Here is a 16991-nt window from a genome sequence, read left to right as displayed (position 1 = left end):
AGGTTATATCATTGACCTGCTAACCATCACAACAAATTTCAATTTTTTCAACAGAAAATGTCACAATGATAACTGGCTTCACTCCATAACATTATTGTTCGGGGGAGTAATGATACTCTCAGTCTTAATTGGAAGGAATGTGAATTCAGCTTTTCTTGCTGTTGCCTCTCCATCTCAGATCTGTCTCTCTTCTCCGTGTGGACCTGACACTTATTCTCAGAATAGACATTTGGTTCTGCACCTAAGCACACGGTAAAGTCATACAGTAGTATAATGTTTTTTCACAGCCTTTTACTCCACATTTCCCCCAAAACCTCAAGTCAGCCATGTGGACATCATGTCCTTTATATCCGTAGCTCAGCGGTCGGCAAACTTTTTGATATGAAGAGGCAGTTTTAAAAGTCCTTGTTAATCGGTGTGCCCCATAAACATTAAGGTTAATACAATAAGTCTAATTCTGACAGCATATCAAAGTACAACTCTCCAACAGGTCTGTCGTTTTATTCCATCCAGATGTGCCATGTGCATAGTGACATTTAAAAAATAATAACGTATCTCCATAGTCAGGACATTGTACTTATATATGAAGGCTGCCATCCACATCTGAGATGAGATCATTGACCAACCTTTCATCAATCTGGTTCATCAGCAATAGACTTAACAAATGCTGCCAAGAGTACTAGCCAATCAGAGGCAGAGTAGGGCGGGTCTTCAGGGATGGAGAAAACAATCAATAAACAGCCATGTCTCCTAAAGATGACATTCCCATACAACAAAACTGAATTGTGAATTCGAGGGAAAACGTATTTTGTCACGGATCTCTCTTGTTTTTCACGTATTACAAATACGTTTCCACACATGGAGAAGGCTGAGGTGGTGGATCTGTGAAACACAGGGCTTCCAGCCAGGAAACTGCTGTGTGTGTCCCGGCTGAACCAAGTACTTCTGATGTGTTTTTATTTTGTTTCAGTTTTGTAGTCATTTTAAGTCAAACCATGATGTTTGTCACTGAACCTAATAAAGTACTTCTGAGGTGTTTTCTGTTTTAATTCATAAAGTTAACCACGTGTTTCAAACTGTTTCAACCTGCCACTGTAATGTGTTTCCCTCCAAACGTACTTGAGAGTGCAGTTAAGTCGTATGGAAACGTAATGTTTTAGAAGGCATTCAATGCCATATGGATGAGAGGGCACTTCATCATTTCAAAAAAAATCTCTTGAGCACTCATTGCTAGTGTGCCATTGGTTGAGCTCCCATGCCTAAAGTTGCCTACCCCTGGTCTAGTCTATATTCACAGCTCTCTCTTTCTGTGCCAAATCTGGAAGGCCTTGCCTTTTCTGTCATTTGCCGGCTCCATCTCAGTGAGCATGTGCTGCATCAGTGTAAGCAGTGTCTCCCGGATTATGTTGTGCTGAAAAGTGGAGAATAAAGAAGCACCAGGGCATTTTAACCCGATACGCTCACGGCTCCTTCCTCCTGCTATTACTGTGACCACCTGTAATCTTGGCTGGGTTATTACGGAGGTATTCTGTTGGGTCGTCCCCCACATCACTGTCTGTGTATTTTTGGATCCTTTCAGTCATTGGTGTTTATCCACAGCACTTCCTGGAGATCAGCTGTCAATCAGACAATATGACAAGGTGACATCTTCTGCCTTCACTTAGTGGAGTTTGAGTTTTCAACTGTTTGTTCAGTTACATTTGAAATTCCTCATTTCCTTCCCCAGCCTCCGTCTTTCCTTTGTGACCCAGAAACTGCTGCAGTCTCAGCACTGTAGGAAATGAATGAAGTAACTTGGAGGTCTCCTTCGAGGAACCCAAACTGCTCAGCAAGTATTCAAACTGAGGATTGTATCCCGGCTTTGTAAAATAGAAATGAAGAGGAAATGTCATATATCTCATATGTACAGTATGGTGAAGGCAAGGAGGCTTGGGAATTTGACCACATGCAGGTTTTGTTTTGTAGGTTGATAAAACACTCTTACTTGTTAAAGATATTCTCTATTTATTAAAAACTCATTGGATTAGCAGACAGATGCACAAAACCTATAAGAAGGGCTGTTGTTGACATCTTGGAGATACACGGTTCTCTCTGATTGAAAAACGTAGGTATATTCTTAACTCAAGGTCCACTTACTAACAGAGGAAGACTGGAATGTGTTTGAAAGACCTGGCAAAGCAAATTCATTATTTTATGAATAGATCAGAAGATCTGTCTCGTGACCCTCTAAGGGGTCCGAGCCTCAGGTTGTGAACCATAGCGAGTTTAAAATGTCATTTGTTTAGATGAGAATGAATATGATGGTTGCATTATATCTGATCTCCAGAACACAGTGTGCTCCCATAAGAAAAGATGCTACATGGATGGGACTGACATCTGAGAGGCTCAGGTGTGCTGTCTGAACGGCTGTGTGTTTATGCTCATGTGTGATTCTTCCTCTCATTAAACGTGTGTGTGTGTGTGTGTGTGGACGCAGGCGACGGTGTGGATGGTGCACGTACAGTGATTAGGTGATCCGCTTCCTCCCTTTCATGTGTTTTTAGTCTCCTCTGCTTTGTTCCCTTTCTTAATTACAGCCGAGCTCTCCTCAGAGAGCGCGTAACTCCGCTCCCCACTTCCACAGCAGCATCCCATTAGAGCCACGCACCCGATGCCTCCCCTCTACCTTTATGCAGAATACAATTAAAAAACGGGGCGAGATCAAAAAGATGCCAGGAGTCTGACGAGGGTGATGTTTTTCTGAGAAATGCAGATTTGTCGTATTGATGGCTGCCCCATTTGGAAATCATTACGGGACGGGAGTAATCAGTAGAGCTGCATCAGCATTTTAGTAGTCGACATGCAGCAACACCCCCTAACACACACACACACACACACACGCACGCACACACACACACCAACAAGGGCATGTGCTTTCAACAAAGTATTTCAGTTAGCCTCTCACACTGTTGGTTCGTTATTAGGATAAGTGCATTCTAAACTTGTTGTTGCTGTTTTACAACAACTCTCCAATAACTTGAGCCAGATATCAAGTCATCTTTTGATACTTGTGTTAAATAGCACATGCTTTGTCAGGAGTGTGTTTCCTTTCTGTCTCATTAGTCCTGAAACTGTTAGGAGTCTTTAAAGCTTGATGGGAGGAAAGTTTTTTTGGAAACATCTTTTTGATATTTTTCACATTGAAGTGGGCAAACTTGTGTTTTTTTCAAGAATCAAAAATGATTGGCTCTTTTATTTGGACTTAAAACTTAACGTAGAGCTGAGTTGGCAGTCAGCTGTTGGAGCTCCCATTGAGCACACTGGGGTCATGTTCTTTGTATTAAGCATTAAGACCTCCCGACATGGAGTCTTAATTCTGTTTCTATTTTTAAATGCACTAGTTAATCAAATAAAATGCAAATACACAAAATAATGAAGACAATTAGGTGATTGTATTTTTGGTGTCTTATCAAACAGAAATGTTTGTGGCAGCAATTTATAAAATGCCTGACACATTAGTATTTATGCAAAGGACAAATAAAAATCCAATATTGCCATAAAACAGTTGTGCTCGTCGATTATCATCTGGTGGCCTAACAACGTGATAGTTACCATGGTATCAACAGTGTGACACCACTCTGACAGTGGATATATGTATTCATATCAACCCTTCTGCAACCATTACAAAATGAAATACTGAAACCTAATTCAGACCACTTCTTTTCTTTAATTGTTTCAACCAAACCACCAACTTTAGTGGTGACAAAATATAGCTCAGAATAATCAGAATAATCCTAGGCCTATAGGATGAGCTCCTATAGGCCTAGTCCTTGCTACAATTTCATTAGTATTTGTTTATAAATAATCTAAAATAATGGATTCTGAATCTTTTGTTTCAATGTGAAATCTGTGAAGCACAGGATGCACTGTCAACCTTTTTATTTAGAGTTACTCAACTGTTTTGTGTTCAAAATATCAATGAGGTTGCCCTTTTAAAATGCACTAAATGTCATTGTGAGTGGAAACAAAGTGATGGAAGTTTTATATGTATAAAGCATAAATGATGACTGTTGGAGATGGTGATTCTGTCTTTTTATCTTCCAGCCCTGACGATCTACTGCCCCAGAGAGAGAGAGAGAGAGAGAGAGAGAGAGAATTAATTCAGTTTTACCTTTTCATTTAAATGCAACATAAATATTGGACTATTTTAACCTTTACACACTTGATACTGTTGTTAATTATGATACTCTGAGTTTTCTCCTCCTCTGCTGTGAATACTGTGAGAATATTCAAACATATAGACCAGACCTCTGCATATATTTGCATAAATCATCTCTGCGTAAACGTCTTCTTCTTCTTCTTCTTCTTCTTCATACTTAAACTTAAATCAAATCTTAAATCAAATCAGAGGATCAAGCCAGTCTCTTCTGAAACAAATACATACAAACTGATATTTTTTTCCCTTAATCTTACACTACCAGCTAATATCATATTTCATACACGCCCGCAGACATGCCCGCTGTCGCTATGTTTAATGTATAAACCCGCCTTATAGCAGATAGAAAACGCAGATGATAAATATGCATGTATTCAATTAAGGGTATTACAGAGGAGCTGATTTGCATAAAGATTTAGGAGCTTAACATCATATTTGTGCTATAAAACTTCACAATAGCCTAAACGCGAGCTGTTATGCGCGGGAGGGGGGCAGGACAGGTATGTTTGAAAGAAACGAGGAAAAGAAAAAGAATTATAAATATCAAGGGAAGAAAAAAAACATTCCAATATTGTTTAAGCGCATGAATCCGCAGCTGTATAAATTGTCAGGAGGTTAAATGTCTGGACGGATTTCGTTTTAAATCATTTAAATAACTATTTGAATTGACTTCAGTTTTCGTACAACAAAAGCCAGAATGTGATAACGTGTCATTTTCTCCCACACCGCTGTAACTGCCGTCTTTTGTGCGAGATCAAACCTCTCCTCCGGTCCTCAAACACGACTCTCTCTCTGATGACGAAGTCCACTTTCCCCTCCCAATTAAGAGCAGAGAGCTAATTAGAATGAGCGGATCCGGGATCAGTTCAGCAGCCTCACGCTGCTGAACCAAACTGCTCTGTGGTGGAAATACAAGACCGAAGCCGCTTTCAGATGACATCAGATGACAGAGTGGAGTTCAGGAGATGGAGCTCTCTCTGTGGGATAAATAAAACAGGATGAATGATGCTCAGATGTAGAGAAGACACCCGCTGGAGCCAAAAGGATTCAAACGAATTGACACTAAATTGAACAATGAAGCTCCAAACGATACAATTCTCTAATTCACGTCTTTCTTTGGTTCGATCTAAATTTCTCTGTATACGACTGAAGACATGTGAAGGGCCTTGCCTTTCGATCCTGCAACACTTTTTTTTTTTTTTTTTTTGCAAAATAAAGCTTTTCATGAGTTTTGACTTCGAATGAGCCCGATATATCTTTCAGATATTCAACATAGGCTAAGTGTGAAATGACAGGAGAAAGTCAAAGTTTTGATACAGTTTACGAGAAGCTAAATTAACTAAACCGTTTAACTGTCTTTTGTGGTGTTTGTTGTTTTTCAACGAATAAAACGGAATAAAAAATGGGATTAAAAAGTTGAACACTGTGAGTCTTCATTCGATGGCTGATTTGAGAGACTTCGTGGCGTTGAGCTCAGCCCTGGATCTGTGCAGAGCCCCTTGGTGCCATGAAGAGGCTGTGAGCAGCAACCGTGCGGGGCTGTGTGGAACCCTGTCTCTGCGTCACATGAGTAAAGGTCCCGGCGGACGTCCTCAGTGCGCTCAGACAGACCGACAGCTCCAACAGCTCCGACAACTGACACGCTGTGCTGCCCTGACTCTTCTTCTCTTTCTTTAAAACTGACCTTTCTGACTGCAGCTCCGGACAGACAGATACGGTTGGCCGGTGGTCGGTAACGGTCGCAGAGGCACTGCCGCTTTTCAGACCGGTCGGTAAACTATAGCCAGATAGTTCGGTGGCGGCGGAATAGCCAATGAACATAAATGGTGCGTCGTGACGCAACAGGGCCCCGTTGATAAGGAGCGGAGAGTCCAACCGGGACTTGAGAAGGAGGTTTTGGGGGGCCAGCAAACACTCGCCTATCATCAGTCAACGTGAAGCCAACTCCTCCTCTTCTGCTGTTACGCACATGTATACAGCCTACTTGGCAAAAGACAAAACATTCACCAAACAGACTACTGTACAGGAAAAGCGCTTCTCCAGACGCCCGGCGGGATTTTATAAAGCTAAGGCTGCGCGGCTGTTTTCTATTTTTCTCTGAATAGCAGAAGTAGTTTGAGCGACATAAATCAGCTGCTGTAGCATCAACTTGGACTGTTGAGCCTGGAGGAGGGGAGGACGACTGTCAGCTTTTTGGGACATATCTTTTTTCTTCTTTCTGACTGTGTGATGCGTTAGAAGCCTGCTGCCGGCTGCCAGTTGTACAGAGTTACTTATTGTTCTGCAGAATAAGGAAGATATTTGCCAATGCCTTGCATCTGACGAAATCCTGAAATATTACTCCCGGCGAGGAGGAGGCATCGGCGATACCCATGCAGCGGCGCTTCCATAGTTGGTATGTTTATTCATAGTAAATAGAAAGGGAAATATAGAAAGAGCAAATGATAGCGAGAAATAAATAACATCACACCTGAGAGAAAATCGATTCCAGTCAGAGAAAAGAAGTCTGTGCGCTTATTTATGAATTAATCATAGCTTATTAATAATGAGAGCTGCAGAGATTCGGATGACGGTTTCCATTGGCAGATGAGACGTAGTGTGGAGAACACGTGTCCAATTTTTCCCTCATATTTTTTCCTCCCTTATCTGGATTTCTCACTTGTCACGGCAAGAAAGGAAAACCTTTAGAAAAAGCAAGAATTTTGAGTGGCGTTATTGCGCCGATTTTTGCCTCTGATGGACATCTTGGCTTGCAGATCCGAAGAGAACAGTTATAATATCCTCCCCTCTGCGGCAACGATGCTTTTCCATGGCCTCCCTGGAGGCGACGTGCACGGTGTGGTGGAAGAAATGGACCGGAGAGGAAAGAGCGAGTCAGCAGCCATCAGCTCGGCCATCGATATGGGGGAATCAGAGACGGTAGGAGACGTTCCTTTGGCCCTCTCGGCTCGTTAGCGCAGGCAGCATGGCAGCCTGGAAACATGTGACAGTGGCTGCACTCTTACAGCTCCAAGCACTGTGATTCACTTCTGAACGCTTTTTACTTTTAATTCACGCTGAAAAACGGGCCAACAAATGCCCGAGTTTATTGTGTAGTTGCTCTCTGCTCTCAAACTTCCTCCACAAGGCCTGACCATTGTGATTCCTTCACTGCCACTGTTTAATCTAAACTTACTTTAGTCCCAGAGAAGCTCCAACTGGAACCAGAGCTGAGAAAGATACACAATTATTCATGAAGAAAAAAATATTTTTTTTAACTTAGCAATTCGTTTATTTAATTGTGCCTTCATGATGCGTTCAAAACACACAATAAACATGCGCATATTCTATAGCTCACAAAGCAAAGATATATACATATATATATTTCCTTTCTAACAGACCTTATTTGGAAGTTTATTTTATAATAAAAAGAAAAATTCGATTATTATTCTATTTATTTTTTTTACACTTGTAACAATTCAATTAAAATGCATAATTCTAACTATTGGAAAGTTCAATATTAATTATAGGAAACGAGAGAAGATGGGATGGAGAAATAGTTATTTTCAATTCAGCTTCCATATTCTGTTGCAAATTATTCGTGGAGGGCGTGCGCGTGTACGTGCACCTGTGTGTCTATTTTGCAGGCCTCTCGAAAATAACATGAACTGGCAGTCCCCTATCATAAACCTGTGTTTGTTATTGCACCTTTAATTTACATAGTTGTTATTTTGAGGAGAAATTAACAGCACTGATACCACTGATACAACAGCACACATTTCATAAGAACATACACAGCGGGTACATGGTTCTTAAGATGTTAAATGACTTCAGTATGTCTACTTGGTTTCTTTTAATCTGCTGCTATACTATCAGCAATATGACAATAGATTTTTAATTCCTCACGCTGTGGTCTTGGAGGGGAGTTTGCGTTGTCCTTTTCTTACTGATTGCATTTTAATATCATTATAATGTTAATATCTAGTATTATTAAGGTTGTTGAGACAAAAATACAGTTTTAAACTTCAACAGTATTTCTTTACAATATTTCTAAAATCCTCCCATGTGGTGGCTGTGGCCCTCTTTAGTGAGGCTATAATTGACAATACTCTGTAATATTCTATAGCGAATACACCGATCCTCTACTAGGACTTTATACTATATTATTATTATTATTAATGTTGTTATGGATGAAGCCATGTTAGCATGTCTTCATGTTAGGCTATCATGTCATACAGAATCGTTGCACTTGTGTTTCTTCCGACATCATGTCCCTGACGCTGTGTCCTCGTGCCTCTCTCCGTTTCAGTCCATGCCGTGTATGACCGGCGAGCGCGTGGCTCTGTGCGCGGGCTGCGGCAGGAAGATCGCGGACCGCTACTACCTGCTGGCAGTGGACAAACAGTGGCACATGCGCTGCCTCAAGTGCTGCGAGTGCAAACTCAACCTGGAATCTGAGCTCACCTGCTTCAGCAAGGACGGCAGCATCTACTGCAAGGAGGACTACTACAGGTAGGAGGCCGAGCAGGGCCCGGAGCTCCACGCTCCGTCCACCACACGGTGTTTGGGATTCAAAGAGCGAAATGTGTGTCGGAAATGATTGTTGTCGTGGCTGGTGAAGATACTCTTTTTAAAGTTACACCACAAATGACCGGGGATGGAATTAAATAAAGAAACAATGAAATAATGTAAATGCAAAATTACGTCAATAAAATATTTTTTCTGGATTTGGTTCTAAAAATCAGTTTAATTTAAGATATAAAACACGATTTATACATCATGTCTTTCTCACCGCTTCTTTCCTGATAATATGAGTTTGTACAATTTTGTTTCACAGCTGATAGCTGATATTTAGTACCATAATACACTATCTATTTTATCCAGATACAATCCACGTGTTTCTCTCACGTGTTAACAAACGGAAAGAAAAAAAAAGAAATAGGATTGTTTAAACTAACAATATATGGGTAAAATTCAAATATAATTAAATTGCAATATCGCCAAATTGATGCAAACTATCTGTTCAACTTTAAGGTTTGATGTGAATTCACATCATTAGTAAGAAAAGTTTCTTAGAGCGCTGTTTGTGAGTGCGTAACATCTCCGTATCATGCAGTCCTGCCACACTTAACAAACCAGCAGCAGCCTGCAGGGCTCCGCGTCCACCCGCTGATGAGGTTTCTGTGTTGTCCGCAGAAGATTTTCGGTGCAGAGATGCGCTCGGTGCCACCTGGGGATCTCAGCCTCGGAGATGGTGATGCGGGCCCGAGACCTGGTCTACCACCTCAACTGCTTCACGTGCACCTCCTGCAGCAAGATGCTCACCACCGGGGACCACTTTGGCATGAAGGACAGTCTGGTGTACTGTCGGCTGCACTTTGAGACTCTCATCCAGGGAGAATATCAGACACATTTTAACCACGCGGACGTTGTCCCGCACAAAGGCCTGGGCCCGGCCAACACGCTTGGACTATCCTACTTCAACGGCGTGGGGACAGTGCAGAAAGGCCGGCCCAGGAAGAGGAAGAGCCCTGGGCCGGGCGCCGAGCTGGCTGCTTATAACGCAGGTAAGGATTTATAACGACGGTAGTTAACCTATTGACACGCGTGTTGAGCTCTAAGAAATGCGGACAGTTCAGCATGTCATTCATGTATATTTCGTGTTTGATCGTGTGGTGGTGCTGATTTTAAAATCTCAAAAACTCAAAATCTCAAAAACAATGATCCAGGGTCGAAAACGTAGAATAGAAAAAAAGAAACAAAAAAAACACCGCAGCCATATTGTAAAGTAAATGTTGCTCCATCGTTGTATTGAACAGCCTCAGCGTGATACCAAGTGATTAAGAGCGACAGCTTTCCTTAATCAAACCTTTTGAACAGTCCTATAACGGCTCATAGTGTGTGTGTGTGTGTGTGTGTGTGTCTCCTCTCATAACTTTATGATAGCTTCATCATATGGCTTTTACTCTCTGTGGTTTTATAAATATTATTTATAGGCAGTTTAGAATGACTTTATCATAACTTTACCACAATAACGACAGACCTAGTTTTTAACCTCGCTATGGTGTGTGTGTGTGTGTGTGTGTGTGTGTGTGTGTGTGTGTGGGTGTGGGTGTGGGTGTGTGTTGTATTGTGCTAAATAGCAGCCCTACTGCATTACTTACATTTTCCTTTAAAGTTACTTTAACCTTCTTGTTGGAAGTTAGTTGTTTTCAATGATTTTGATTCAGGACTTGTGTGTGCTTGGCGTTATTTGTGTCAGCATAGGATCTTCCATCATGATAGTCTGTATAGCTATATTGAGCTAACCATTTCTGTCAGAAACAGCAGCAGCATGGTCACGTTGAGGCCAAACAGTGTGCATGAATAAGCCTGCAACAGCCACTAATACACAAAGAGAACAGCATGCAGGCCAAGTGAGGCCAGGCAGCACCAAACCAAGTGGCCGACTGAGAGGAAATAAAAGTGTAAAACTGTGAAAATGAGAAAAAAAAAGCAAGAACACAAATACAGGCCACATAGCATTTCTTTTAAATTGAACTTTTCATACAGCTTCATAGGATTTCATTAGGTCAACGAGCTGCAGCAGTCTTAACAATCTACACGGAGTCAAGGCTTCTCTAAATGCTGAACGTAAAAATAATCACTTCATTGTTGGTGGTTTGTAGTCACATTCCAGTTTCCTCAATCTGGTATTCAAAGTTTTTTGATGTTCTGGCTATAGACACACACACACACACACACACACACACACACACACACACACACACACACACACTATGGAGCCTTTTTGCATTGCTGGGTCAGACTGGGCGTGTTACCAGATTGATCAATGTGACATGATGATGTGTTCACTGGAGCATGAAATACTTATGGCAGAGCTAGCTGACTGGAATCTCACCTTGTTTTTTTTACTTTTGTTAATTAATCTTTCTAATTATTCACATTAGAAGACATTTGATCACAAACTATTCTCCTTTCTCAAAACTTTATTTTTTCAGTCAATAAGCTGCAACAGCTGAAATAATGATATTCCCACAATGCAACAGAGCTGCTTTCCTTTTGTTTTCTGAATCAAGTGATTGTTCTTTCAAAGAGGCAGCATCACTCTCTATATTTTAATGCTGACACTTTTTTTTTTTTTGGAATTCATGATACAATTTCGGTTGCTCTGAAATGATTTCAGCTATTAGTGATGGACTTAGTTAAAGAAAGTACCGTCTGTCTGAACACAGTATTTCATTGTAAAGAGATTCTTACTCTGAAGAAGCCAATAGAGCTTTTTGTCATTGTGTGCATTTAGTAAAGTAACTGAAGTAAATGATATTGAAGCAGAATCAGGGGAGCGAAGAGGCAGTGCGCCCTCTTCTGTTTGCAGCCAGAAACAACATCCAAGCTTCACCTGAGTGCTCACATGAGAACATGTGGAACCTGAAGCAGCCTGCAGCTCTCAGATGGTATGAACACTGAGAATAAGATGTTGTGTGTGAGGACGAGCCACGAGCAGGAAGCAGGCTGCTTTTTGTTCAAATGCTGCAGCATATGCTTTGGCCAGAAAGCAGCATTTGTTCTGCCTGGTGTGTATGGGCTAATTAAGTGAAGTGTTATTCTGATGGTTTTCACTCACTTCATATTCATCATTTGCATTCTGATATTGAACACGAACTGTTATGCATGCAGCAACACTTTGAATATTGCCAAGAAATTTGCAGGCTGGGACACATACATGTGTGTGTGTGTGTGTGTGTGTGTGTGTGTGTGTGTGTGTGTGTGTGTGTGTGTGTGTTTGTGTGTTTGCTGAAGCCAGGCTAGCACCTCCTCCATAGAAAGACATGTGGACAGGGACAGACAGACACACAAGGTGCAGAGAGGAGGATCTGCAGCTGGAGGAAACAGCTGTCAGGTCACACTGTCTCCTTGGATCACATTGATTTTATAGATTTAATGAAGAAAGGGAATCTGGATTCAAACAACAACATTTCTAACATGGGAAAAAGCGAAATGCACAATAATAACAAAAAGATGAAGAACAAAATGAACCCTTAACATTTTCTTTTTTCTTTCCTCCACATACAATATATTGCACAGACATCTGCACTGTACCTATCTCGCTGATGCACATAGAAGCACGTGAGGTCGCTTGATATATATTGACATTTATTAATTTTCATGGGAGATGAATTGTTTTTTCCAGATGTATTAATAAATATACTCACTAGGTTTGAAATGCAGAGCATTATTTCTATGTGACGCATTTGGAGCTGCGTCTGTGCTCTTAAAGATTGAATACTCTTTGATTACTGGGGTCATGAGATTTTTTTGGTCCTTAAAATGGGGTCTGAAACATAAAGAAATAAGGAAAGAGAGGACTAAACAATGACTAACCAGCTCTTCTCTCCTGTTCCCTGCTGGCTCGCAGCGCTGAGCTGTAACGAGAACGACGGGGAGTCCATGGACCGGGACTCACAGTACAGCTCCAGTCAGAAGACCAAGCGCATGCGGACGTCCTTCAAGCACCACCAACTGAGGACCATGAAGTCCTACTTCGCCATAAACCACAACCCAGACGCCAAGGACCTCAAGCAGCTTGCCCAGAAGACGGGCCTCACCAAGCGGGTCTTACAGGTAACCACAACAGCTCGACCGCAGGTTCCTTCACGCAGGGAGGAGACAGATGCAAACAAGGGTGCAGGAATTCCACTTGCTTCCAAGTGTAAAATATATGAAGTGAGGTTTTCCTGACAGAAGCCAAATCAGATGCTTTATTTCAAGATAATGCTGTTTTTCATTGCAGTGAAATCCTTGGAAGACAAGCTGAACAAAAACAAAAGCATATTTTTTTGCTTTCTTTTTTAACCTTTTTTTCTTAATTAAATAAAAACAAAATCACAGAATAAGAAATAAAATGAAAAGCTGCACTGAAAAGCAGAAGATATTTTAATTTCCTCAAAGGAAACAAACCTGCTAAAAGTCAACGTGTGTTGAAATTACAATACAAAATGACCTGGGAGTGAAAAGAAAGTCATAAAAACAAAACAAATTGCAATCTATTTGAGTGGACGATGTGATGTTATGATGAGGATTGAGGGATGAAAATCAAAAAGCTCTGTAGTACACGCCAAGAAAGACGAAGCACACCAGAGTGTTTGATTTCCACAAAAGACGACAGCAAATTATCTGGGGGACCGAGGAGAAGAAAAATGAGACAAAAAGGTTTCTGAATCAAATTCTTTCCTGAGAAGGGAAAAAAATAACAATCATCCCGCTGCTTTAATTAACGCTCGCAGAAAACAAAGCAGTCGTTTTGCTTTGATGCGTTTGAGTTTTCATGCCTGTTATTCCGGTTGAAGCGCCCGGTTCCCATGGCTCCGTCATGATTCCAGCGCTAACGCGCTCCAACACTCAGCTCAGTGCAGACTCACCACATCTCACGCACCACTGTTTGTTATCGAAAAAGAGAGCAAAGATTAAGTGTAAAAAAAATGTAATTCAAAAATGAAAATAAACATCAGGGGACAATAAGGAGCAGGCTGCTTGTTCTAAAACTGGGGTGCAGGGCCCGCTTGACAGGGTTCACAGGGTCCTCAGCAAACCATTCATTTCATTGCTAATATGAGACTCTGACTCGATGACGGAAATCAGAGCTGCTTTTATCCCAATACACACTTTTGTCTGTGGCTACTACTGTCTTGTCTCCATGACGAGCCATAAACAGCAAAGGCTTTTATAACGTTTGCACACAGAGCGCCCTGGCGTTGTGCTTTTAAAGGTTGACTCCAGTGTGAGCATCTGCAAACAGACTTTAAACCTTTAAACTTTAGACCAGACACGAGGAGATGCTCACTGGTGCGTGCTCTTAATTGATATTACACGGCTTTGTGGAATAGCTGCTTCTGATTGGTCAGTGATGGCAGTCTAGGGTCGGTTCATTTCTGCATAGCAATTGCTATGGACACAGTTCTGATCTCCAGAAACTGCGAGAGGATTATTTCTTTTCACGGAAGGAACAAAATCATTTTTAAATCAATAATTTGGGTCAAATGATCGATTACTTTAGTAAGTAGCGATGTAATAAGTAAGGGATAATGTACAGCGAGCCTGTCATTATCGTGAAATAAACCCCTTTAAGGTGATTCAAGATGCCGCTGTGAGGGCTCGCTGTACATAACTCCACATAGCAAATAGAAAGAGTAGGGGTGTGGTGGGGGTGGAGATAATGTGGGTCTGGTGGGGTTCATAGATAGTTTTCTCACTGCCTAAAAATGTCCCATATGACTGTTTTCGTTTGTTTGGACCACCCAGCCTTGACTGGAATTTGTCGCTCTTTATACTACATTACCTAACTTCCTCCTTTGCTTGTGCCACATAGAGTGTGACAGCTAATGTAAATCCTCCCCGATGAGAGGTTCAAATGAACCAATGTAGACTGTACAGAAAAAAACTGTGATAGCTATGTCGTATTTAAACAAATGATCTTTACCTCAAACCACAGAGTCTGAGACTGTGAGGATGTGTTGTTCCCTCCTCTCCGGCAGCCCTAGGTGTCCATTCATTTTACCACAGTATCAAAACTTCATTTAGATGACTTGATACATGCTTGAGGTCCAGTAGGTTAATCCATAAGCGTGAGCATCATGTCTGCATTCATGAGTGTCACTTGTATGACTGATATGTGCTGATGCAGTTGTAAGTGAGGACTGAGCACAGACATAATGTTGTGTTTCCATAGTGTTTGGTCTGGAAGGGAATGGACTGAAATCAATGCGTGGAAGGAAGTAATAGTAACAGCATGCTGGACAGAAATGGTTGGCAGCTTTGTCTAAATGATTGTAGTGACTGGACTTAAATATGCATAATCACAGGTGTGGTCAGTTAACAAAGTATTGTTAAAAAAATACATGTTTAAAGGTCAGTTCAATAAAATGAGACAAAAACATTTTCGAATTGACCTCGTATTTATCTGTCCACGTCTACGTCTACAATAGACGTGGAGGTGAGTGGAACTTACAGCACCGAAAAATGACGTTTGTATAACTTAACACCAACATGTCCTTTCAGAAATGTGTCCTCTTCATTCTTGATAATCCACAGACCATGCAGTTATCGTTGGAATGTACTGGGTGTAAGAAATCCTCCCTGTGGGTTATCTAGAGCAGCAGTGGGAGAGATGCTACTGCAGAACATTTGAACTGCTTTGAGCTCAACAAACGGTGGAGATATTTATCTCACAACCAAATAAATCATAAACTGCATGGCGATAGGTAAATCCAAAATCTATCTTTTGTGTACTGCGGGTGACCTGAACTTGAACAACCCTGCTAAATGCTTTGTTAAAATGCTAAATGCTAAAAGCTACTATAAGATGAACACGGTATCAGTAATAATTGACAGGACGGATTCTGTTGTTTTATTCCTGCAGGTCTGGTTCCAAAATGCTCGGGCCAAGTTCAGGAGGAACCTGCTGCGGCAGGAGAGCACCGGGGGGGACAAGGCATCGGACGGCTCCACGCTGCAGGGCGGGACGCCGTCGGGCCCGGTCTCGGAGATCTCCAACGCTTCCATGAGCCCCTCCAGCACCCCCACCACCCTGACAGACTTGACCAACCCCACCATGCCCACTGTCACCTCCGTGCTCACCTCGGTGCCGGGCGGCATGGACGTCCACGAGTGCCGGAGCCCCACACAGACCACGCTGACCAGCCTCTTCTGATGGACGGAGCCGCCTTCACCACAGCCTCACCGCTACCCCTCCCCCCCCACATTTCCGCTCCACACTACTGGATCTAAAACTGAGCATTGTTGACTACTTCGATTAGAAAAGAGAAGGTAACGGAAACATTAAAAAGATTATTTCACTCTGCTCTGAGCCCATTAGAGACTATTTGCATAGTGAGGCGGCCGAGCCTTACAGTTGGAACAGTTGTCGTTATTTTGATGTTGTTGTCTTGTCGAGAACTGAGGAGACTTGATTTGTATTTTTCAATGTTTACAGAAAGAGACTGCGGGGAAAAAGAAACTGCTTAATTTTTAATTCATTCATTTTTCCAGCACAGTATTTATGTTGTTGTACAAGAGTCACTGTTAGAAGGATTGTAAAAAATCTTTTTTGAAAATCTGAGATTAAACACAGGTTACAATATCCTACGACTGCCATGTGCCTTACAGTCCATTCTATCGATCAGACACCAATGATCAATTCGGAAGAGAGTGTAGGGGGAATGACTTATTGTGTGTGTGTGTGTGTGTGTGTGTGTGTGTGCGTGTTATGTTTAGCTCCATGTTTTGTTTGTGTGTCCGCACATGTGTAGTTTACTTACATTGATAAACATTCTGCTTTGATTTCAAATGTTCCTGATGAGTTACTAATTATATTTAATATAGTTTAATAATAATAATTAAAGTAATTATTCTCTTCGTCTAGAATCTTTTTCCCCACCTTGTCAGGAAGCAAATTGAAGGCCTTTACACACCGGGAGCGTCTTTTTCTGTTTGTATTGCACAACATGTTGTTTTGAACTGTTATTCTTGTCATAAATGCTTTAACATCAACTCAGCAGGTTGTGCAGAACGGGTTGAGTTGCACCTATATTAATAAAAGAGAACGCAGAGGCGTTCATTCGTCCCCCGCTGTGTGTGAAGGCCTTTAAGCAGAGTTGAAAGCTGCTGTGCATGAGGACACAATGTTGAATGCACTGTTAGCCGAACACATGCAGGTCAACCAAGACAAGGACATTTCAGAAATAAATCTGAGACTTTTAATGTGAATTCCCTACCAAATGCATTAATTTATTTATTATTAAGACATTATTTAGCTTTC

The 16991-nt window shown here is 41.5% G+C and overlaps 1 protein-coding gene across 1 annotated transcript; it reads left to right on the top strand.

Annotated features, from left to right (window-relative positions):
* The first annotated feature begins 6979 nt into the window (after positions 1-6979).
* Positions 6980-15884, top strand: lhx2b (LIM homeobox 2b). Its single transcript, XM_076099415.1, has 5 exons — positions 6980-7114; positions 8484-8686; positions 9371-9741; positions 12594-12799; positions 15594-15884. Exons 1-5 carry the CDS (start codon positions 6995-6997, stop codon positions 15882-15884), a joined length of 1191 nt encoding a protein of 396 aa, XP_075955530.1. The 5' UTR covers positions 6980-6994.
* The last annotated feature ends 1107 nt before the right edge of the window (positions 15885-16991 follow it).

This window comes from Anarhichas minor, unplaced genomic scaffold, assembly GCF_050575085.1.
Source record: "Anarhichas minor isolate MPS153535 unplaced genomic scaffold, ASM5057508v1 ptg000025l, whole genome shotgun sequence".
Classification (NCBI taxonomy): domain Eukaryota; kingdom Metazoa; phylum Chordata; class Actinopteri; order Perciformes; family Anarhichadidae; genus Anarhichas; species Anarhichas minor.
This window is presented reverse-complemented; position numbering and strand designations above follow the sequence as displayed.